At 46.3% G+C, this 24,775-nt stretch overlaps 2 protein-coding genes and 1 non-coding gene across 19 annotated transcripts in view; 2 read left to right on the forward strand and 1 right to left on the reverse strand.

Annotated features, from left to right (window-relative positions):
• The first annotated feature begins 1,329 nt into the window (after nt 1-1,329).
• SPP1 (secreted phosphoprotein 1) lies at nt 1,330-14,949 on the forward strand. Its single transcript, XM_053251714.1, has 7 exons — nt 1,330-1,705; nt 5,853-5,919; nt 6,036-6,086; nt 7,537-7,659; nt 8,156-8,200; nt 11,027-11,299; nt 13,832-14,949. Exons 2-7 carry the CDS (start codon nt 5,866-5,868, stop codon nt 14,234-14,236), a joined length of 951 nt encoding a protein of 316 aa, XP_053107689.1. The 5' UTR covers nt 1,330-1,705; nt 5,853-5,865; the 3' UTR covers nt 14,237-14,949.
• On the reverse strand, nt 11,534-11,611 carry TRNAA-AGC (transfer RNA alanine (anticodon AGC)). Its single transcript has one exon. It is a non-coding gene; the product is annotated as a tRNA-Ala (tRNA).
• Nucleotides 14,950-17,789: 2,840 nt separating the features above from the next.
• LOC128326767 (polynucleotide 5'-hydroxyl-kinase NOL9-like) overlaps nt 17,790-24,775 on the forward strand; it is a 40,440-nt gene continuing 33,454 nt past the window's right edge. For 10 of the 17 annotated variants that reach the window (XM_053254266.1, XM_053254275.1, XM_053254276.1 and 7 more), the window contains exons 1-2: nt 19,393-19,543; nt 23,058-23,213. In XM_053254266.1, the coding sequence (XP_053110241.1) occupies nt 23,102-23,213 (112 nt within the window). In that variant the 5' untranslated portion in view covers nt 19,393-19,543; nt 23,058-23,101. Of the gene's footprint in view, nt 17,858-18,060; nt 18,104-18,790; nt 18,922-19,392; nt 19,544-19,717; nt 19,927-20,619; nt 20,757-22,196; nt 22,272-22,321; nt 22,484-23,057; nt 23,214-24,775 lie in introns of those variants that run through there. The other 7 variants (XM_053254274.1, XM_053254268.1, XM_053254270.1 and 4 more) reach the window with 7 other exon arrangements.

Consider the following 24,775-nt stretch of genomic DNA (forward strand, 5'->3'; position numbering starts at 1 on the left):
TCCATCTCCTCCTTCACTGCTTTGGTGGCCATTACAAAAGCCATGCTTAAGCAAACACGCCACCTCCTTCCTTCCTTCCTTCCTCCTTCCTTCTCTCTCTCCCTCCCTCCCTCCTTCCTTCTTGCTTGCACCATCTTGTCCTTGCTCAGAGAGCAACTTCTGGACACATGGTTAGGATAAATAGCATGGTCCCATAATAGCCATTAGGTCTACTGTGTGTGTCTCATCAGGCCAAGTGTGTGATGTAACCACACAATCCTCCCTCATCACATGGGCAGAAGTTGGAGACATTGCCAAGAGCAGCAAGGGAAGGTGGCAACAATGCCACTCCAGGGGTCACACAGGAAGCGGGTTGCATGGAAGGAGGAATGGAGATAGCAGAATGCATATGAACATACACACAGATAGACTTCAGTGGGGCTGCTGTGCTGAATTTGGTTCAGCTCTCTTGCAAACCAGAAGTGGGATGATGGTCAACCATACTGTGTGCTGAAGCGAGCTGGTGCTTGCCCAGGGAAAGGGGGCAAGTGGCTTATTGAAAAATAGATGTTGCTGTTTCCAGGGGCGACCCTTTCATGAGGCGTGATGAGGCAGTTGCCTCAGGCAGTAGATTACTGGGGCGCCAGCAGGGCAGTAAGACGTCTCCCTGCTTCTTGCTGCTTGCCTGTGGCATCTGGTGGGCGACTGTGTGAAACAGGATGCTGGACTAGATAGGCCTTGGGCCTGATCCAGCAGGGCCGTTCTTATGTACTTATGCCATTGCCATGGGAGCACTTCTTTGGGACCGATCTGACCCTTGCAAACTTTGCAAGGAATGCATAACTTCACACTCTTTGCAAAGCCTACAGGACTCATGAGGACTGAGGAGGAGACTGCTGGCAACCTTCCCTCCTCCCCGCTCTCTGTGCACTTTCAAAGTTTGCAAGGGTCCCTTCTGAAAATATCTGGCCCCCACTATGGACAGGGGCGTAAGGCAGCCTTCTGTGCTTCAGTGCAGGCACTGCAGTACCTTGGGCAGCTCTTGGCTATTTCCTCCCCGCCCCCATTCCAGATTGTCAAAGTTTTAAGATCTATGATAATAAGCTGCTCACAAATTAATGTCAAGAAGCATCACCTTGTCATTTACACTGAAAAATGTGCGTGCTCCTGTCCGTATTCCGTGCTCAGCGGTTTGTGTGCAGCCCCAATGCTTTGAGAGCCCCTTCCCTCCTGAGCTACTAATGAGTCATTTTCCAATGAAGCTGTTCCGCATCCGTGACAAAATAGCTCAGAGCAAGCTGGTTTCTCCTTCCAGCACATGCCAAAACGCCAATTGCCTTTAAAACCCACCGGCTCAATGCAGAATGCTGGGCGTTGATCTGAAACACCGGTTAATGGGATTGAGCATAAGTAATGCTTTAACCATAGTAGTTTCTTGTTTGCTTAGAAAGCCACGAAAACCCAAGAGGAAATGTAGGAGAAAAGTGGGAGGACAGTGACAAGAAACCTCATGACCTCATCCTTTCCAGCTCGTGGGGATTGGCTGGTGGTTGTCTGGAAGAGAGTTTAAATTCCAGAGCTCTGCAGATGGCAGGCAGCAGAAGAGGAGGGCAGAGGAAGGAAGACTCAGCATCTTCTCAGCAAGTGATCTGGGGCACTGCCTTGAGTTCCACCGTACAAGTGAGCAGACCTCTGCCTGAGACTTCAGATCCAGACCCAACAGAAGGTACTTGCTCTTTCTCCTTATCTGTTTCCTTTAGCTGCCTTCTATGTTTGCAGCAGCAGCATCTGAAATAGGCTTTACATATATGAGCTTGTACACCCTCGGAGCATTGCAACAGAGAGGAAGGTGACTGAGGAATTGATTTAATTTCCAAGGCTTCTTTGTACCTGGGAGGATTTTTAGGGATGTGGGGGAAAGGAGCGGTTTCCCAGAACGACTTCTGCCAAAGAGAGGCTGGGCATCCAAACACACATTTGTCTTCCTAAATCTTACCACTGACAATCTGCAGTGCAGTGTACTCCTTGCAGGAGAGGCGGTCTGGATTCCACCATCCTTGGTGCTACATTGAGATGCCAGGGAGGGATCCTGGCATCTCAATGGCAGGAGACTGGCATTGACTTTGAACCCCAGGGGCTTAAGCCTAGAGACCCAGAGTGGTGTAATGGTCAGGGTAATGGATTAGGACTCGGGTGGGAGTTGGGGGTCTCGAATTCAAATTGCCACGATGCTCCCTGGGTAATATTGAGCCAATCTTACCTATCCACAGGGTTGTTGGGAGGAAAACAATGAATGAGGCAATGTATGCTGTCTTGAATTTATTGGAGGAAGGATGGGATAAAAATGCAATGCAGCAGTATGGTGTAGTGCTTAGTGTGTTGAGCTAGCACTCGGGAGTCCCGAGTTCAAATCCCCACTCAGCCTTGAAACTCACTGGGTGACTCTGGGCCAGTCACAGATCTCTCGGCCTAACCAGGATATTGTGGGAATAAACATAACCATGTTCACCACTCTGGGATCATTGGAGAAAGAGCAGGATATGCATGTAAATAAATAATTGCAATGTAATCATTTTTAAAAGCCTGCCAGAAATTCAGATTCTGTGTTCTGGAATCTAGAACTGCCAAATGTTTTGCTGCCAGGACTCCTATACCTTTATGAAGTGCAGAAATATTCACCTGCTGAATAAATGGCCCAATATACAGTTGATGAAGGAAGAAGTGCCTTATCAGGGGAAAGAATTGGCAACCATGTTGGCAGACCTTCTCCCTAGTCCCAGATATATATGGGCATTGTTGTGATTATTCAGCAGTGGGGAAAGTCACTCTGTGTATGCTCAAGGGCACTCAGTTATATCTTCATGTGTCCTAGGGCAGACTCCTGGTAAGTCTGGGCTCAAATTAAGCCCTGTCAGCATCAAACAGGAAAATGCTGTAACCTTCCCAGAGCCGTGATCTCTCATGCTATGTCTATAGAATGATCGGAGTATTTCTCCCTTAAAGCTTTGCATATTATTAGCGTTGCAATAGCCTGTGCTTCGCCATCCCACTTCTCTTCATGAATTTACTCAAATATATTTGATGCAAAGCTTTTCGGTCGATTTTCTTTCTTAGCCCAAGTGCTCATTAACCTTTCAAAGCAGAAGGACAGACACAGAGAGGTGTGCCAGTTTTCTCCATCAGTCTGGCTGCTGATGCCCCATGTTCCATCATGATGCATCAGTTTCTGGTCTCCCCTGAGCCCTGAATCATCAAGTTTTCCCCCTGCAGTCTCAGCCTGAACAATCTGATCCTTCCTGACTTGGAAATATTAGCTTATGATCTTGAAATGCTTCTAAAGGAAGGATCGATCATCACAAAATCTGCCTATGCTCACCGTGAACATTATGTTTTCATTAAATTTCTAATCTGCAAGGCTCAGAGCGGGGGAAAGCTACCAGTTGCCCATTTGGGAAACACCATATAAGTTTTATTTTTCCCTGGAATGTCCACAAGATTTTGCAACATCTGCCCATTGGTTAATTTTTTAAACCAGAGTATTCCTTTGGATTTCTATCATCCCAGAATGCAACATGCTATGTGAGTGTGCATATAATTTTATGGAAATAAGTTTCCATAGAGCTGCATTCAATTTTCTATTGTCCTATGATATTCTTGGATAAGAGATATTAGCCCTGTTCACACAGTCATTTGAATCTTGGTTTAATGTGGGTTACCAACACTGATGTGATTGTGTGAACCCATGCCAAAATGGTTTATGGCCTGAATTTCTCACCTCGGCATGGATTCACACAGTCACAATAAAGTTGGTAATTCACATTACATAGATTCAAATGACTGTATGAAACAAGTCTAGTCTTTCAAATAAAATATATATGTCAATTGAATGGGGAGCACACACACACACACACACACACACACACACACACACACAATCTTTTCATTCCTTCACCAACTGTAATCCTTAAATCTCAAACATCCAGGTAGACTACTCTGGAATAAGTTAGCTGAAGATAGTGATATATAAATCCACATAATAGGTAGGTGCCAAGAACCTACAGGCTTCATCCCACCACATCCACCATTCACCTAGCAGCCCTTGCATAGGCTAGATAATCCATACCGCAATGGCCACAGCCAAAGAACATGTGAACAAATAACTCCTGGTGACTCAAGCAAGTGAACCAAGCCACATGCAGCAGAAAAAATGTGCCGGAAAGCTTCGCTTTCTCAACTTTGCTCTTGTAAATTGCTCTTTTGTTCAGTCTGTGACCATGTTATTTCGGAACATTGCTTCTTAGTAGAAACCTGCAGAACTCACCAGCTTAACAAAAATCTTTTTAAAAATTGAAGTTATGCTGCTTTTATCTCCTGTTTTATTATACTTTGCTATTTGCTTTAAAATTGTTTGGATTTTAAATCAATTTAAAATGAATGTTATTTGATTGCAAGCTCCCCGAGAAAATGTTATTAGAAGGATGGGATACAAATTGGTTAAATAAACAATACTGAGTAATTAGTCCATCTAGCTCAGAGATTCCCAACCAGTGGTACATAGGAACATAGGAAGCTGCCATTTACTGAATCAGACCATTGGTCCAACTAGCTCAGTATTGCCTACACAGACTGGCAGCAGCTTCTCCAAGTTTGCAGGCAGGAATCTCTCTCAGCCCTATCTTGGAGATGCCAGGGAGGGAACTTGGAACCTAGATGCTCTTCCCAGAGTGGCTCCATCCCCTAAGGGGAATATCTTACAGTGCTAACATGTGGTCTCTCCTTCATATGCAACCAGGGTGGACCCTGCTTAGCTAAGGGGACAAATCATGCTTGCCTCCACAAAACCAGCTCTCCTTCCAGTACCATCTGATACTCCAGATGTTGCTGAACTACAACTCCCATCATCCTCAGCCACAATAAGAGAGCCAGCGTGGTGTAGTGGTTAGAGTGCTGGACTAGGACCGGGGAGACCCGAGTTCAAATCCCCATTCAGCAATGATACTAGCTGGGTGACTCTGGGCCAGTCACTTCTCTCTCAGCCTAACCTACTTCACAGGGTTGTTGTGAAAGAGAAACTCAAGTATGTAGTACACTGCTCTGGGCTTCTTGGAGGAAAAGCGGGATATAAATGTATAAATAAATAAATAAATAAATAAATAAATAGTAACTGGTGGTGATGGGAGTTGTAGTTTAGGAATATCTGGAGTACCACTGGTTGGTAACCCCTGATCAAGCTCACTGTTGTCCACAATGATTGGCAGTGGCTCTCCAAGGTTTCAAATAGGAGTCCTTCCCAACTCTGCCTGGAGAGGCCAGGGGTTGACCCTGGGGATATCTGTATGCAAAGAAGATGCCCCTACTATCCTTCTCCTGGATTCAGCACCATAAAGGGCATATTCTCTGCAAAGGTCACATGTCCAGCGAATTGAGAAGTCCTTCTAATCTAGCCTAATGCTGAATAGCTCGAATTCTCTTCCATTGCTCAAATTAGCTTTGTGTGGTGATGGTGGTGGTATATAATAGGAAACTGATTCTGTTGTGACATTTCCCCTCCTGGGTGGGGATGATGGGAGTTATCTTTCAACAGCGGCTGGAGGGCCAGGGTTGCCTACCTCTGGCCTAAACCATGCTCTAGTTTTGCATATTTGGACTAGCCCAGGCCTGCTCAACTTTGGGCCCCCAGCTGTTTTTGGACTACAACTCCCATAATCCCCAGCCACAATGCCCAATAGCCAGGGATTATGGGAATTGTAGGCCAACATCTGCAGGACAGCCAAAGTTGAGCAGCCCTGGACTAGCCCTAAAACACAGATATGAAATGTTTGTTTTGTTTTGTTTCCGGTGTCCCCAACTGACCATTACCAAATGTTTAACAGGGACTCCATCACCATGAAGATTGCTGTGCTGTTCTTGTGTCTCTTCACCATTGCCTTTGCCGTGCCAGTAAGTACAATCACCATGTGACAAATCAGCCAAGAACAACACACATTTCCATCATGCAGTCACAGTGAATCAGCACTGACTCTCTCTTCCCTTTCCCCCACCCCTTCCTTTCAAAGGTTGGCAAATCAAAACACCATGATGATTCAAGGAGCGCAGAAGGAAAGCATGTAAGTTTGCTGCAGTCAGTCAGTTCCTATGGCCACTGTGTTCTCCAAAGCAAGAGCTCTCAAACCTGGGTTTCCAGATGTTGTACTACAACTCCCATCATCCCCACCCATAATGGCTGAAGGGATGATAGGCGTTGTCATTCAGCAACTCTTGGGGGCCCAAGTTTGAGAACCAACAGTTCAGCCTCAACAGCCTCCAACCACAGTTCTGGATAAATGTAGTGATACCAGATTATCTATGCCTGTTGTCTAGGGGTGAGCTGAAACTGGGCCCCTTTCTTGTGAACTAGTCCATCCCCCTAACCCCCTGTGAAAAGGGGCCCCCATTTCAGTGATTGGGGGGGGCATGCAAGATCAGAGGCAAGAATACTTGCCTCCTTCAAAATGGCGGGAGACGGAGGGATGTGTTGTGTGAGTAGTACTGGGGTTCTCAACCCCCCCCAAACACCCCAAACAAAAACCAAACCCCCAGACATGTAGGACTAATGTTGTTTGGCCCTTAGAATTAAGAAAAGTTGTTTCTGTATTCACTCTCTCCAAACTGTTCATGATTGTATAGACGATTTTAGGGGTGGGAGTGGGGTGGGAGACTATGAGGCTATCCTCATGTGCACCCTAACCCAGGCTAGGGAAGCCCAGCCTGCATTAGGCTGCATGTGAGAACCGCTGGGATTGGGCCTGATCCCATCAGGGCAGCGCCAGCTAGCCCTGCTGTGAAATCCGGCTCTTAGCCAGGGTTAAGGGCTCGGGTGGGCCCTTAACCCGGGCTCCAGGACTGTGTGTTCACTGGGGCTATGGGATCATGTCCCATAGCCTCACCTATGTCCCACAGCCTCATAGTGTTTGCTCGGACTATATGGGATCGTGTGTTCACTGGGGCTCCGGGATTGTGTGTTTGCTGGGGCTGGGTGCCTTGAGCGCCTGTCTCCTGTGGGAATCCCACAATGCATCGTGTGTGTCGCACAGTGCACTGTGGGATCTCCGTTGGTCTACACTGCAGCACACAGCACACATCGTCTGGGAGTGCAGTCTGTGCTCTCAGCAACAAAACAGTACTCGTCTGGAGGGAAGGTGAGTTTAGCCAGCCTTGCCCCCCCCCCCCAATTCAGTCATGTGAATGACCTCTGTATCAGGGGTGGACTCTATCAGGGGGTGGTCTCTCAAGCTGAGGCTCCCCAGCTGCGGTTGCACTGCAAATCCCATCCTCATCCCCCAGCCACAATAAAAGGTTGACTGTAGGCTGCAGGAACTGGCATTAATTTCCAGGAACTGGCATCAGATGACCATTGAAAGCAATTGTGGAGGTGTCAATGTTTTGATGTTGTGATAAATATGGGGGGGGGGTGAGTCTCTGGGGAAAACTTCAAATCAGAACTGGCTACCCTACAAGTACTGTGCGTTAGGGGACATTGCATGTTGGATGCTGACCATTGTTCTTGTATTGTTGCAGGATTCCAGGGGTCACCACCACCACGATCACAGGCACAAGGACCACCACTCACACAGCCAGGAACAGAGTCACGAGCACGTGAACAGTCACGAGTCCCAAGAGCATGACGTGGCCTCTCAGCCGGTAAGAAACACTTTCTCTTCACAGAGTACAGATTCCCAAGCTTGGGCCCCCAGATGCTGTCGGACTCCTGCTCCCATCATCCCCAGCCACAATGGCCAAAGGGGATGATGGGGATTTGAGTCCAACATCTGGGGGACCACTGACCTAGATAAATTATACAGCATACAAGAATGTCAGAGTAGGGAAGACCAGCAAAATGGGCACTGGCTCCTGCTATCCAAATCAGTGTGCCACTCTTCTGTTAATGTGTTCATGAAGATCTGTCCATGTGAAGACTGTATACAGATTGTACATGCGTTGAACATAATGTGTGAATAAGGCTTTTTTCTGTCCCTAATCTACCAGGCATCAGTTTCATTATATATGTTATGATTTCAAGGAAGACAATGTTTAGGATGACATCTAAAACTATGAGGACTTACATTTTTTTCATTGGGATCATTAATTGTATATAAAAGAAGACTTTTCTTTTACGAAATTAATATTTCATTTTCAGAACTCCTTGTCTTCAGAAGAAAGTGACGAGATCACTGAGCAACAAGTAAGTTTCCATCTATAGTGTTGTGCACCTAAATTACCAAAAGTTGTTGTTACTTATATTCCACTTTTCAACATAAAAGTTCTCATAGTGGTTTATATAGAAAGAATAATAAGAGGATGGTTCCCTGTCTCCAAAGGACTCAGAGTCTAAAAAGATATGTAAAATAGAAACCAGCAACAGCCACTGCTGAGATGCTATGCTGGGGCGGAAGAGAACCAGTTGCTCTCCCCTTGCTAAATATAAGAGAATTGCCATTTTTGAAAGGTGCCTCTTTGCTAGATAGCAGGGGTGTTGTTTGTGTTAGTGCTGCCAACACATTATACCACATAATATTGCTTTGGTTGTACTGTATATCTATTTACCTCTGAGTTTGGTACAAATACAGACCGAACCACAGGTATATGGTCCAGTTCAATCAAACTGATCAGTTGGGCGGTTTCATGAACCAGCCTGGAGCGGTTCGGGACAGTTTGTGATTGAACCACTCCACCCGCCCCAGTTTGTGGCTGTCTGGTTTGATCGCGAATCAGTTCTGCATGTCCCTACCTCTGAACAAGTTTCTCACCTCTACTATCCTTTTGCTCACAGCTCTTTCCTGAACTATTATGGGCCTAGGCCCAACCTTGGCTCTCCAGCTGTTACTGAACTACAACACCTTGTGGCTGGGGATGATGGGAGTTGGAGTTGGAGAGCCAAGGCTGCCTACCCCTGCCCTAGGGTTACCAACTCTGACTGAACCTATTCCTGGAGACTCCCCAGCCCAGCCCCTGCCCAAGTATTTCCCCAATAATATTTTTCACACCAACCAAGCCATTAAGATCTCCACAATTATTTTCAGTCGTCTCCTGGAGGTTCCAGTCTGATTTTGGAAGGTTGGCAACACCACTAAGCATACTTGAGCAGAGTTGCATGTTAGGAGATAAACGCCAGGTTCCTAATCCCAAGTTTCTTTCGTAACAACAGCACAAGAGCTAGGGAAAACATTTGTAGGGGACAACTGGTAAACCATAGGGGAAGTTCAGCCTTTTTCTTGCCCACCAGTTTACCACTGCAATTGTCAATACCTCCAACCATGTTTTTCTGCCAACTTTGCCCTGAGAAAGGAAATAAGCCAGCTGAGGAAAAATAAAGCCGAGTGGGGGGCGTGCTATTTGTAGGGGGGGGAATCAGCAGGCACAAGAAGGGTTAACTACCACCCTTCACCCACTGAATCTTCTTTGCCTTCGCATGATCTTGCAAAGATGGATTTAGGAAGCATCATTTGCCAAGAGAATGAGGTGTTGTCATTGTGAGGTGGTAGAATAGAATGTTCCACTTCAGACCACAGTGAGGGGAATCACATTTTGGAATGCTCCATTTTTAGGGTGTGTCTTTCTTGGGGTGGGAAATTTCTTGTCACTGTATACAAACCTCTCCAAGGTGCAGGTAATGAGGATTCCTCCCTCCCTTTTCTGACTGGCCTGGAGTTCTGGAGCTTGGAAAGCAGTGGAAGCTTTCCAAGCTCTGTGGCTACACATGAATCAGAGAAGGGCAGGGCAAATCCTCTGCATTTGCACCTAGCCTTTGAGAGGTTTGCAAAGGACTCAGTGCAAAAGCCTTCCCCAGTCCCCGGTTCAGAGGTTTTAAAAGTGAAACAATACATGGGGGAGGAAAAAAAGAGCTTCAATGAAGCAAGAAATTTGGAGCAGGGGAAAGCAGCTGTAAATTTTGCAGGGAAGGGAGAGCAACAGCACGACGACCAGTAACACCTGCAAGCATCCTGCTGCTCTTCTGTTTCCTTAAGCGAGATTGGAATAAATGAGCTCCCCAAAGGAACAGGAGATTGCAGGGGCGGGGGGAGAACGGGACAAGAATTTGCTTACAACGTCATCTCAAAGCCCTATAAAAAGTGGGGAAACAACTCCAGAAGGCAATTGCAGAGTAAATATGGTTGTAATGTCATAGATTCCATTCCCTCCCTCCCTCTGTTTCACCTCTGGATGAGCAGTGGGGGCAGCGAGTGGCAGGTGACAGTGACACCCTTCTCTGGGCCAGGTTTGGCCCATGGGCCTTCAGTTGCTGACCCCTAGCCCCCATACATAAACCTACCAAACTACCACATCCTTTGATTTTACCACATTCATTGTAACTTTTGACTACAAGGCTGAGCCATGGCAGGGAAAACTAATCCTGGTCAGTGGCTGGCATGATGAAGATTAGTAGTCCCACTGAAATTAAAAAGGACAATTTAGGCAATGCCTAACTTGCCCTTTTAAATTCAATGGGACTACTTTCAGCAATTGTCCTCATCACGTCAACCAGTAGCCAGAAGTACATTTGGCCAGGTTGTATCCCAATGATAAACAAGAGGTATTCTGCACGTGCTCAGGGGCACCAGCCAACATCCTGACTAATGCTGCACTTGCAAAATGAGCAGAGTTGCACTCGTGCAAGATTAGCACATAGTAGCACTAAATCCCGGGGTATGTTCAGAATCGCACTCTTGCATGAAAGTTCCACGCAAAACTTGCGAGGCATGCCACAGATTGTTGTGCAAGCACAAACTCTGCATACTAGTCTGGGACTCAAAGCTCCAGACTTGGCACAACTGGCTAGTGCAAGAGCCTTGTGCAAGTGCAGTGCTGGGATGTCAGCCAGTGGGTTGTCCCTACCCCATATTCTTGGTGTAAGTTTTGGCCTTGAAAACGAGGGTTGAAATCTGCACCCAATACAAATGTCTGTGTTTGTGTAGTGCGGAGTCAGAGAAAGATACACAGTCCTGAAAATATGCCTCAGATTTCAGACTTGGACCCATAGTACTACTATGTTGCTCCTGTTCTTTTCCAGACCCTTCTGGGAACTTCCAGCAAAAGCAAGGAAGATGATGATGATCACAGCCATGTAGATGACCATGATGATGCTGACGACGACGACGATACTCATTCCCATGAATCGGACGAGTCGGATGAAAACGTCGTCACTGATTACCCCACAGATGCTCCTTTCTCCCTGCCTGTCACTCCTGAGCTCTTCACAGGCAGAGGAGATAGCGCACCTTACGGACTGAAGGTCAAAGCAGAACTGGTGTCTTTGGAGAAGGCACACAAGAAATCCGGAAAGGTGATTCCCACTTATTTGATTTTTCCCAGGGTGGATGAACTTGGAATGCCAAAGGGCAGCAAAAAGATGTAAGTGAGAGGCATAATTAGTTGCTCATTTATTTCATCAGCCTTCATTCCAGAAGGAAGATGCCTTATACCGAGTCAGGCCTTCAGTCCATCTAGCTCAGTATTGTCTACACTGACCGGCAGCAGCTCTCCAAGGCTTCAGGCAGGAATCTTTCCCAGCCCTACCTGGAGATGCCAGGGATTGAACCTGGGACCTTCTGCATGCTAAGCAAATGCTCTTCCACTGAGCTACCTGCTCATCCCCCAAATCTTTAGTAAAAATAGCTGGTCAGTTGACCTGTTTGAAACTTCTCTACTGTGAGTGCACATGCTGCATTTTTGCCCTGGGCATTCATACTCCACAACCCTCATGGATTCATTCCCCTTGTCAGCAATGGTATGTTTAGGATTAAGAAGCTGCTTCCTACTGAGTCAGACCATTGGCCCATCTAGCTCAGCATTGTCTGCACTAGCAGGCAGCAGACCTCCAGGGCAGGATCTTTCCCAGCCATACCTGGAGATGCTGGTGAGGGGGTCATAGCTCAGTGGTAGAGTATCTGCTTTGCATGCAGAAGGTCTCAGGGCCAATCCCTGGCCTCTCCAGGTAAGGCTGGGGGAAAGACTCCTGCCTGAAACCTTGGAGAGTCTGGGCTAGAGCACAATATTGATCTAGATGGACCAAGAGTGGAATGGCAATAGATGAGTCCAAGACTCAGTAGAAGGCAGCATCCTACATTCTTAGGCTAGGGATCAAACCCGGGAGCCTCTGCATGCATGTCACATGTTCTTCCACTGAGCTACATGCTCGTTTATATCACATATGAAGCTGCCATATTGTCAGACCAGGTGATACTTCAGTATCACCTGCACTGGCTGGCAGCAGCTCCACAGAGTTTTAGACAGGGCACTTTCCCAGCCTTATCTGGAAATAGCAATAGCAATAGCACTTACATTTATATACCGCTCTATAGCCGGAGCTCTCTAAGCGGTTTACAATGATTTAGCATATTGCCCCCAACATTCTGGGTACTCATTTTACCGACCTCGGAAGGATGGAAGGCTGAGTCAATCTTGAGCCCCTGGTCAGGATCGAACTGTGATCGAACCTTCTGGTTACAGGGCGGCAGTTTTACCACTGTGCCACCAGGGGCTCATCCAGGAATGCCAGGAATTGAACTGGGGGTGTTCCACACGCAAAGCAGATGGTCCCTCCCTACAGTCGTGTCCTAGCCAAGTGACTCTCCTTCCGTTATCTTCCCTTTCCAAACAGCAGCAATCTCTGGTTACACTCATGTGCGGTGAAGTAGTAAAAGGCCATCCATCACAGTGGCTTTTACAAGTCAGATATTCCAAAACAACATGTTTAGAAATAACCTCATTTGTGGTCACGGTGAAGCTGCCAGTTGAAACAGGTCCTGAGATGTTGCAAAAAAATTCCTTGGAAGGAAAGGAAAACTCTCTGAGGAAATTCTCTTGCTTAAAAAAATATAAGGGATGATGGACAGCTGTGGTAAAATGTCCTAGAAATCCCAGGAAAGGGGGGAAATGTGTTTGGGATCCCCCTAGCTTAAAATAAAATAAAATGACACCACATGTGTGTGTTCTTGTTTTAAAATTAGGAAAGTCCAGGAAAGAGAAAAATTATCTCAGATGCCCTGAGACAGAATTTGACTGGAAAGCAAACATAGGGTCACTTACTAGCCAGCTCTTCCGTCCTGTCCCTTCCTTAAGAGACACATAGATAACACCAAAAGCGTCTGTGCTCCTTGCTGTTTTATACCAGTGTTAACAGTCATGGTTTCCCCCATAGCATCTTGGGAAGTACAATTTGGTGCAGATGCTGAGAATCCTCTCCTAGAGATTCTTACAGCACTACAGGGGCAGAATGAGATGGCTTAGGAACAGAGGAAGCTACCTTATGCCATGTTAGACCACTGGTCCATCTAGCTCAGTATCGTCTGTGTGCAGCGGGTGGTAGAGGCTTTCCAAGGTTTCAGGCAGGAGTCTTTCCCAACATTACCTGAAGATGCCAGGGACTGAACCTGCATGCAAGGCCGATGCTCTATCTGTGCGCTATGGCTCTAGCCCTCTTACAGGTGGCAATGGGGTGGTCAGATGCTGAGGTGGGGAAATGGACTGTAGACAGCAGCAGATGCCATGTTTGGATGCAATCTCAAGTTAGAAGCTCCTTGCAAATAGAAAAGGAGGACATCGGCAAGGAGGGGGGATTCTAGCCTAGAAAGCCATGTGGCAGTGGGCTGGTTTTCTGTTTGCATGGCGTTTGTAAAATAGGAGAGCATTGATTTTCCCCTCAGCTGCAGTCTGGGGGAAAGTATTCTGTTGTATGACCTCAGAGTTTTTCTGCTCTAAGTGTAGATCCCTGAGGAAAAGAAATGGTTGTTAACCCAGTTTAAGTCAGTCGTGTACATATTCCCTCTCACTTTGGAATGGCCATTGATAAGTTCTCCCTTCATGGGCTTTCCAGTTTGATTCCCACGACACAACGGATGAAGTTGACAGCACGCCAGACGTGGACAGCCGTGAATCTGCTTCCTCCAAGGCCCACTCTTTCGAAAGTCAAGATGTGAGTGCAGAGGATGGTGACAAGAGCAACCTGAGAGACAGCAATGAGGTCCACAGCGCGTCCCAGGACAAGAGCCAGGAGAACGACAGCCGACAAAAGCCTGAGAGTGCTGAAGACGACCATGACAGTGACGACCATGACAACAGCAAGGCCACCATTTCACTGGAGAGCCAGGAAAGCAGTGAGCAGCAGAAAGCCCACAGTGAGGAACTCCAAAAAGTAGATCATGACCATGACGTCAGCAACCAAAGTTTTGACAGCACAGAGGATCACCACAGTGTTGAGAACAATGAGATCATCCTCTAAATGATAAAAACATGGCCGGGTCCAAAGAAACCCCTACGAGCACTTCCTTGGATCTGCACATGAATGGGTGCAGCTAGGATTGGAGCCCAAATCCACTGGGGCGGGTTTTCGTTTCTATTTTCTGTTTTGCTGAATTAGAGAAGGGCAATGCAATTTGTACTTGAATGTTTGCTCCCTATTATATGCACACCCCTAAGTCTGATTTCAAACTGTAGCAATTGCAGGCAGCAGGGTCACTAACCAGGCAGACGTGATGCTAGATCCTGTGTTGTTTACTTGGAAGTAAGTCCCAGTGAGTTCAGTGGGGCTGTCTGTCTCCTGAGTCAGTATGTTTTGGATTTCAGCTTTATGTACAGTACTAACCATCCTGTCTGTTAGAGCAGAGATTCCCAACCTTGGGTATCCAGATATTGTTGGACTACAACTCCCATCATCTCCAGCTTGTGGTGGGGGGTGATGGGAGTTGAAGTCCAAGAACATCTAGGGACCCAAAGTTGGAAATACCTGCTTAGGGAACCCTACTTGCTGCATATTTTCCTGATCTGTCTCATGGCGGTTTGTTATGAAGAAAATAGAGAGAGATGCTAGAAAAAAAAATCTGATTTACATTCAGAGTGAATGTTACATCTTCCGATACTGTACTTCGAAAAGGTTTAATGTTGCAATGTATATTTTGTTGATAATTGTGAGTTAAATAAAAAGATGAAACTGTATACATCTGGGACTTGATTTGGTTCTCTTCCTAGCTTAATTATTCTTAATGCTAAGAAGTTAGTGTTAGGGATGTGCAAAACGTTTCGGATACAAAACACTTTGTACCCAAAACAGCCTGTTTCGGGTGTTTTGCAGACAAAACAAAACACCCATTTTCCAGTTCCAAAAGTTTTGTATACAAAACAAAACATCCCTGTTTCAGCTACAAAACGTTTTGTTGTTTCGGACCTCCATTTTGTAGTGATCTCTGAGTCAGTCTCCATTTTGTGTTTGACATCTCTTTGAATTTCCCACCCTTCCAGCCTTCTGATCAGTGACCTAAATCATGGGCTGACCTGCTGACAATTCCCTCTTTGTTCCGCATTGGCTCTTTTGCTTCTTCCCACTCTTTACTGACCCCACATTGGCCAGGGGAAGGGTTGCTAGCCCATGGGGTGCTGGGTTCTGTTGTTTCTGCGGTGTTCTGAGTGTAGATTCTCTGGTAGCATATGAGAGTGGATTCTTGTTTTTCACTGAAAATCTCATATGCTACCAGAGAATCTACAATTAACACCTCAGAAACACAAAACCCAGTACCCCAAGGGCTTGTGGGTATGGAGGTCATTGGCACCCTATGTGCACTACACAACCCCTCGCTCTGGGAAACCCCAGTGCCCCCCAAGTGGAATTATGAGGCTGCTGAAACCTCCATTATTCCCTATGGGAGAAATCTTAAAAGACACGTAAACTTCAACAATTCACAAAAGATCAGCCCTTTGCCCAGTGGAGAGGAGAACTGGTCTTGTGGCTGAGCATGACTTGTCTCCATAGCTAAGCAGGATCTGCCCTGGTTGCATATGAATGGGAGACTTGATGTGTGAGCACTGCAAGATATTCCCCTCAGGGGATGAAGCCGCTCTGGGAAGAGCAGAAGGTTTCAAGTTCCCTCCCTGGCTTCTCCAAGATAGGGCTGAGAGAGATTCCTGCCTGCAACCTTGGAAAAACCACTGCCAGTCTGTGAAGACAATACTGAGCTAGATAGACCAATTGTCTGACTCAGTATATGGCAGTTTCCTATGTTCCTAATTCTTTTGAGATAATTCTGGAAGTTTCCTTGCCCCCGTTGGGCACTACCACCCACCACACTCCACTCTGGGTCATCCCTTTCCCCTTGATTTGAAGTGATACATTTGCTGGAATCCCCATTATTCCCTATGGGAAAATTCTTAAAGATGTGTAAACTTTAAAAATTCACCAAAAAAAATCAGCCCTTTGCCTAATTCCTTTGAAATTTGGGTGGTAGCTTCCACCCATTGGACACTACCACCACCACCCACTCTTTTTGCCCTGGGACCCTTTTTAAAAATCCAAATCGATTCGGATTCGGAAAATTTGGCTACAAAACAAAACAGGGCTGATTCGGATTCAGAAAATTTGGGTACAAAACAAAATGGGGGTGTTTCGATTCGGATACAAATCGAAACAAGAAAATTCCAAAATGCACACCCCTAGTTAGTGTGGTTTACTGCCAGATCCAACTAGTTGAATTATGCACCCTCAAGAGACTGAAGGTGGTATCGCTCCTAGAATTATCAGATAAACTAGCTGACCTGGCGCAGAGCATCTGCACCCCTAGTTCTCCCTGTTTCCTCCGCTTCAGCTCCATTTTGTTCTTCTCCCCCCCCCCCATCAGCCCCATTTCGTTCCCCACCTCACCCCAGTTCGTTCCCCCTCCGTGACCAGCCTGGCCACTGCTTGCCCTCCGGCGGCCACCTCCTGCCAGCCACCGCTTTTTCCCCTGTCCCCGTGGCTAATCAGCAGCTGCTCGTGAACTCTCATGAGAGCTGCCACACATGAGATTAGCCACGAGTACTTCTTAGAGAAATAAATATAGAGATTCACAGGACTGCTGGGTGGCATGGTGCACAGATGACATTTTGTTCTGGAGTTTTTGCTCCATTTTGTTCCAAATGTCACTCACCTGGCTTGTCCATTCCTGGCCAGCCAACATTCCCCCTAGCTGGCTCAGGGTAGATTTTACAAGATGATAGTCCTCTTTCCAAAGGCTAAGTTCTCCTGAAATCTCCATTAAGCTATTCTGACTGTGCGCATTGCACAGTGCTTAAAATGGGTACATAATAACTTCAGGAATTTATTTTAGGAATATATTCATTTCAAGCGGATAAAAACTTCTGCAGACAAAAAGGATGGATCTAATTCAACATCTACATTTCCAGCAAGCATTTCTAGATGCTAAAATACACACAGTGAACTCACTAACAAGGTTATAGGAGCTTCAACTAGTTATGAAGAAATCACACTCTTTCCTTTGGTTTCTTTAAAGTCTCCCATCAAAATGTGACAGCTCCACCAAGTGGCTGTGGCTAGCTATGTCCCTGAAAGTTAGAGTCAAACTAGATATGACACAAATAATGTCATTTGTCCTTCCAGTTCCCGCCCCCCTTAAATAGCAGCTGCAGGGTGCCCAGATGGGACAATGGTGAGGGGTACAAGAGTTTTAACCATTCTAATTCCATGGCCCTAACAAAAATACTACACATAATGTAGCTGCAGTATGAATCAGACCATTTGTCCATCTAGGTCTGTACTGACTCTGACTGGCAGCAGCCAGAGCCCTGGAAAACTCTGACTGGCAGTAGCTCTGCAGGAATTCAGACAGTAGTCTTTCCCAGCCCTACCTGAAGATGCAAGAAATTAAACCTGGGACTTTTAACATGCAAAATGGATGCTTTACCACTGAGCTATAGCCCCATCTCTGTGCTGCCTTATACTGAGACAGACCTTGATTCCTCTAGCTCATCACTGACTACCCTGATAGGCAGCAGCTCCACAGGGTTTTAGGCAGGGGTCTTTCCCAGCCCAGCCTGGAGATGCCAGGAATTGAACCTGCTACCTTCTGCATATAACGTATGTGTGCTTCAACTGGGCTATGGCCCACACACCCCAAAGCTCCTATTTGGCCCAGGAGGGGATCTGTCATTGGTGCCAGTGGCAGCTTTCCTCCAGGACCATGGCCAGGGACGTAACTATAATAGGGAAAGGAGAGACAGTTGTCTGGGGGCCCACTGCCTTCGAGGCAAGTCACATGACTGAGTGACTTGACTGACTCCCCCAGCCGTGCACCTGCTGGGGTATTCATCCTCCGAAATTGATGTGGGTGTTAAGACCTGGAGCTACCAGAACAGCATGTCTTTCTCTCGTACCATTAAATGACTTTATCGTCCACAATTTGCAAAACCTTTTTAAAAATAATTCAGAATGATGTTTAGAATTTAGGATGATAGGATGGAGATATATATATATATATATATATATATATATATATATATATATATATATATATATATATCCTCCATAATACAACCCTTCAGTGTGCGGCCGTGCCGCCCGTGTCTTTCTCGGCAGTTCTGGGCATGCGCAGAGCCTCGGCAGTTCTGGGCATCCGCCGAGAAAGATACAGCCGCCCAGACACGGGCGGCCATGTTGGCCAAAGTAGCTGCAGTGCCCCAAACGATGGCTGATGTCCCCATCGTCGTAGCAATAAATTGCTCCCGCGGCCACCGCCGCCAACCGCCCGCCCTCCCTCCCAGCTGCCCAAGTCCTCCTTTTTGAACCAAAACCCCCCCCCCATGATTAAGGGCCAAATCGGCCCATGTAATTGCCCCCGCGGCCGCCGCCGCCCGCCCACCCTCCCAGCTGCCGAGACCTCCTTACCAGAGTACGCCCACGTCAGTTGGGCGATAAAAGTTCCTATTTAGAGAAGGAGAGAAGAGCTCGCAAGCAGAGCTCCTCTCTGTGCAAAGTCACTGCCCGAACTGGCACTATGGACGCAAAGGACGCAATAGGCGTCCTTTGTGCCCAAAGTGCCAGTTCGGGAAGAGGCTTTTCAGAGAGAGGAGCTCTGCTTGCGAGCTTCTCTCTCCTTCTCTAAATAGGAACTTTTATCGCCCGACTGACGTGGGCGTACTCTGGTAAGGAGGTCTCGGCAGCTGGGAGGGAGGGAGGGTGGCGGCCACCACGGAGACCTTGGGGCCTCTGCCCGGCCGGGAGACCGGCTGCGGCATGCAGGCTGTCGGCGGGAGGGGGAATGGCGGCGGGGGCCCGAAGCGCCCGTTACTAGCGCCCGTTATTTAACGGGCCGAAATTCACTTGTATATATATATTTACTTCATGAGCTGAGCATCAGTGGCAGGGGGGGGGCACTTAAAAATCTTGTCTCTCGGCCCACTCCAACCTTGCTACACCCCTGACCATGGCATGGGGTTAATTATTTAAAAATCTTCCACATCACTGTGGTCCCAGTTCCATCCTCCCTCCCCACCACCACCACAACCGGCCAGCTACTATTTAAGAAACAAAACAAGTCGTTCTAAGCAGAACTCTGGGAGCCTTACCTAGTCCCTCTTCCCTTATGTGGTACATTTGGTTTGTGCCACTGAGGATACCACATAACACGTTACTGTCACCACATCAGTTACAAAGGGGTGTTGTCTATACTTTGAGTGGCCATTGTCTGGAAACAACATGATGAACTGGCAAAACAATATCCCTGTCAGGGTCCCCTGAGACCTCCTCCCATATGCTGTGAATTTGGTTTGTATCCGACGGTCAACACAGGAGTTACAAAACAGTGCTGTCTAGAGACTTTGAGTGGCAGCCATTTTGAAACAACATGGCATATTGTCATGAAGTCCCCAGCCCCCCCCCCCCACCACACACACACACGTTGTGAATTTGGTTTGTATCAGGCTCCATTTAATTATTAGAGTGGGGACACACACAAACCCTCTAACACAAAGGGTACACAAAGTTACCCCAAGATAGGGCTGAGAGAGATTCCTCCCTGCAACCCTGGAGAAGCCGCTGCCAGTCTGTGAAGACAATATTGAGCTAGATAGACCAAGGGTCTGACTATGGCAGTTTCCTATGTTCCTATGTTATTAGAGGGGGGACGAACAAACGCATACACAGACATGGTAATCTCATAAGCCTTCTTATTTTTTATTTTATTTTATTTTATTTTATTTCTATACCGCCCTTCCAAAATGGCTCAGGGTGGTTCACATTAAAACAAAACTAAAATCAATTAACAATTAAAACCGAAAACTATAAAAACATAAAATCACTACTTAAACTATTAAAACTGTTTTTAAAACCCTGGAAAACCAGGCTGAACCTCTAGTTTAAAAAGAATTTAAAAGCCCTGGAAACCCAGACCAAACAGATAGGTCTTAAGGGCTCTCCTGAAGGCCAAAAATGAACTCAGATTATGGATTTCTGCCGGGAGTGCATTCCACAGCCCAGGAGCAGCTACAGAGAAGGCCCGTCTCCGAGGCGCCACCAGACGTGTTGGTGGTAACTGAAGACGGACCTCCTCAGATGACCTTAGTGTGCGATGGGGATCGTGCAGAAAGTCACCCATACTAATGATGACAGTCTCATGGCTTTGTGACTCCATTATAGATTTCTGTAATTTCTCCTACACCACCACCGAGATAAACAGTGAAGGATCAACCCCAAAGTTAATAGCTGACCAGCTTTCCACCCTCATCTGATGAAGGAAGCAGCTGTTTTGTGGCATGAACTTTTATAGGCAGCTGCTTCCTTCATCAGATGAGGGTGGAGAACTGGTCAGCTATTAACTTCTGGGTTGATATTTCACTGTTTAACTCATTAGTGGGGCGGGAGAGAGCAGGGGAATCTGTCAGAAGCAGGTGCTTACAAGTAAACTCGTCCATCTATATTTAAGTACCTAAATATAGAAACTATTCTTCAAAAGAAGTATCACCATGGCCTTGACTCTCAGGTGATTAATGAGCACAGACAGTACTTGAAAAACAAATGAGGGAACATTTTACTGCCCTGATCGACCTAATTCTTCCCCCACCATTTTATTCAAAAATTAATTTATTTTGGGACATAGAAAGGGATTTCTGTCTCTGTGGATAAAAAAGAGCATCTTTACATTACTTACATACATTTGGGCATCTTTTTATCAGGGAGACAATAATATATGCACTACATTTAATAAGCTGCCTCATGAGGTGCTCTCTGTGTCTGAATTCCTTATCTTCAGTCATTCATATCTATTTAGTTATTTCCCCTCTTTTTCTATACAACAGAGGTTCTAAAATTTAGACCCCGGATGTTGTTGGACGACATCATCAGCCTCTTCAGCCATTGTCGCTGCGGATGATGGGAGATGTTGGTCCCCAACATCTGGGGACCCAAGTTTGCCAATCACTGTAATATAGGATATATCCAAAGTGGTGGCAGCGTCAGAGGTGCACTTAGGTAATTTTGGAGCCTGGACCTAAAGGGCTCTGGAGCTCCCCCCTCCAACAAAGTAAGCATCACTCCCCCCCCCCCCCCACACACACACAAACAAAAAAACTGTGTACCCTCAGAAACACAAGGGTTCCTGAGGGTACAAATAGCAACTGAACACACAAGAATGTAAGAATATTACACAGGTTTATTTATGCAAATACGCATGAGCAGAAACATTTCAACATGCACCTTCACAGACTCCCATCCCACATCTCTCTTTCCCCACTCCCCCCTCTGTCTCTAAAGCACCCGGCACAGGTCACAATCACACACTCGGCCTCCTGGCACAGTGCAGGCCAGCACCACACCACCCAGGGCAGACTAAAGATTATTTGGGGGGCCCCAAGTAGTGTGGAGGCCCTGGACCTCAGCCCCGAAGTCCAGGGGTAAGAGAGCCACTTTGCAGTGTAGCAAACGCAAATAACTATAGCGCATAAATCCACTAGGACCATTTACCGTATTTTATGGACTATAAGACTCACTTTTTTCCTCGAAAAATATCCGCCAAAATTCAGGTGCGTCTTATATGTTTTAACAGTTTAATATGTTAAAACTCTGAAAAACTGGGTTAAAATTAAGGTGCGTCTTATAGTCCGTAGCGTCTTATAGCCCGTAAAATACGGTAAATCATGAAAAAAATAACAAATGCACGACCATACCTACAAACTATAGCAGCAGCAATGTTTAAAACTGGTTCACAATGCCAGGGAGCACTAATCCGTGGCACAGGTGAAAGCCTGTGTTCTGTCGCTGTCGTCACTGCTGACTCGGGCCACCCACCCACCTGCCTGCGGGCAGTGATGTCATCATACTGCGACCAGGCTGCAGAGGCCAGTGGAGGGTAGTAGTGAATGGGGGGGCAGGGGGGACAGGTGGGCTGGGCAGCCAATGAGGGGGTAGGAGGGGGCCTGCCTAGTGTGGGGCCACTACAGAGCTTGGTGGAGCCGTTGCGGAGGTGGCAGATGAGAGGGGGCCTGTAGGAAGGTGGCAGGTGCGTGGGATTCAGTGGCTCCTCTTCGTAGTGGCCACAGGGCGGCTCATGTTCTTGGAACACATCTATTTATTTATTCTTGGAACAACAAATATTTATATTTTTTCAACAAAAAGTGTTGTTTTACTCCCCCCCCCATGAAAATTGCAGTAAAATTGCGGATTCTGGACTCTGGGGGGGCTTGCAGGACAGCTGCAGACCCACAAAACATGGTAGGGCAATTTATTTCCATTATTTTCACCTTTTCCCACCAATTTTGGGGTGGTGTTTTTTGTTGTTTTGTTTGTTTTGTTTTGTTGCAGTCTCCAGGAACTTGGAACACACATCCCCATTCCCCTTCACTTGATGCTCCATTATCCACGGGTCTGCTATCCACGGTCATAGCAGTGAATGGAACCCCCACAGATAATGGGGTTCTCCTGTATCAGTGAATGATTGCCTTGTCCCTTTAGTGAATCACTGAGACACACAGATATTCAGTAACGATATTTTCACCCATGAAAAATCTAAATGCATTTATCAGTTGATCTCTGGAGAGAAAGCTGGGCTTAATTTGCAAACAAAAAATGACGGCATGCCCCTTAGAACCTCCTACACAGAACTGAATGAACCTTTTTGTACCCCTTAAATCCTCCTACTTGATACTAAAGATTGAAAATGGGATCTGATCATAATAAGCGACATTGTCCGTAAAAAGCAAAAAAAAAAAAAAAAGGAGGCGGGGAGAATGTAAGAGAAATATGGAAACGATGATAATAAAAAAGTGTGTGCTCTTTTCTGTTCTAGTACCTCATGAGGATTGGTGGGTTGGTGTCTGGGGCAGGATTTAAATGTCAGAGGGCTGCAGGCATCAAGCAGTACAAGGAAAGGACAGGACATCTTCCAAGCAAGTGAGCCCGGATCGCTTCAGCAAACTTCCAGAAGAGTATTTTTTCAGATCAGGTAATGATGAGACTTCCATTTATATTACACTTTACTGTTCAGGCTAAACTTCACAACAACCCTGCAGGTAGGCCATTATTCTTATAGAAGTATTACTGGAGAGATGATAAATTGCATAGATGAACTTGCCATATTGGTCCATTTAGTTCAGCTTTGTCTACACTGACTGACAGCAGTTCACATGACTTCAGACTGGAATCCTTTTTAGCTCTAAAAAGTAAAGTTGCACTGTCGAGTCGGTGTCGACTCCTGGCCACCGCAGAGCCATGTGCTTTTCTTTGATAGAATATAGAAGGGGTTTACCATTCCCATGCAGTATGAGTTGATGCCTTTCTGCATCTTCCCATATTGCTGCTGCCCGATATAGATGTTTTCCCATAGTCTGGGAAACATACCATCAGGGATTCGAACCCACCTGGAAGTTTTTCACACGGGGCTTTTAAAGCTCTTTAACTTGCATCTCCTCTGGAATGGAGGGGATGAGTTTGCATATCGGCCAGTTTTACCCCAAAGTTCCTGCAAGTTATCAAGGAGAAGTTCAGACACAATTCAGGTTTTTCACTGTGCGTTAAGAGTGTAGCCTGATTTAGATCTGAGGTAAAAGAATTCACTATTTGTGTCGGATTTTTGGGGACAACTTCAAGTTTGCAGTAAAGCCTCCCCATAAACCCGCGGTAAAGCCTGCTGTGTGTAAAGGTCCCTGGAGATTGTAGGGACTGAATCTGAGTCCTTTTAAATCCACAGCAGATGCTCTACCACTAAGTTATGGCCCCTCCCTGGCTTCATAAAGACCATCAAGCCGTATATCCCTGGTGTGCCTGTCTTACCTAAGCCCGTGCCTGAGCATGCTGCAAGTTTTGGACACCTTTCTTTAGGCACCTCCAAGACTCATGTGTGCAACGGTCATGTGTTGGCAAAATTGAAGTAGGGAGAAAGGAAAGAGATTGTGTGCTAGCCGCAGTCTAAGTAGGATGGTGTGGGACGTGCTTTTCCTCTGCCCTTCATACAGAGCAGAGTAAACAATGCTGGTTGGCCTTTGCCATCCTACCCAGATGGTAGCTAGCCCACAGTCACTTCCCCATCCTCCGATCTTGATTCTTGTGACACATGAACGGTTCATGGGATCCTGGCTGGACTCACCTTCTGCCCAACATTTGGTTGCAAGGATGGGCCCACCCTTCCCAATTCGAGTTCATACTGTAGTTCACCCTTTCTAGTCTACCCTTTCCAACTTCTTTTTGAGATGGGGTGATCAGGACAGTGCACAGTAGTAGATTTATATAAAGGCATGACAATTTTTATTTATTTGTTTGTTTCATTTTATTTCATTTTATTTATTTGTTTGTTTTGTTTGCTTATTCGATTTCTATACCACCCTTCCAAAAATGGCTTATGGTGGTTTATTTGTTTGTTTGATTGGTTTTTATACTGCCCGTCCAAAATGGCTCAGGGTGTTTTACAATTAACCATTTACACAGAGAAATAATAAATAAATCAGATGGATCCCTGTCCCCAAATGGCTCACAGTCTAAAAAGAAACATCAGCTACTGTAGACACCAGC

Source organism: Hemicordylus capensis, chromosome 5, assembly GCF_027244095.1.
Source record: "Hemicordylus capensis ecotype Gifberg chromosome 5, rHemCap1.1.pri, whole genome shotgun sequence".
Taxonomy (NCBI): Eukaryota; Metazoa; Chordata; class Lepidosauria; order Squamata; family Cordylidae; genus Hemicordylus; species Hemicordylus capensis.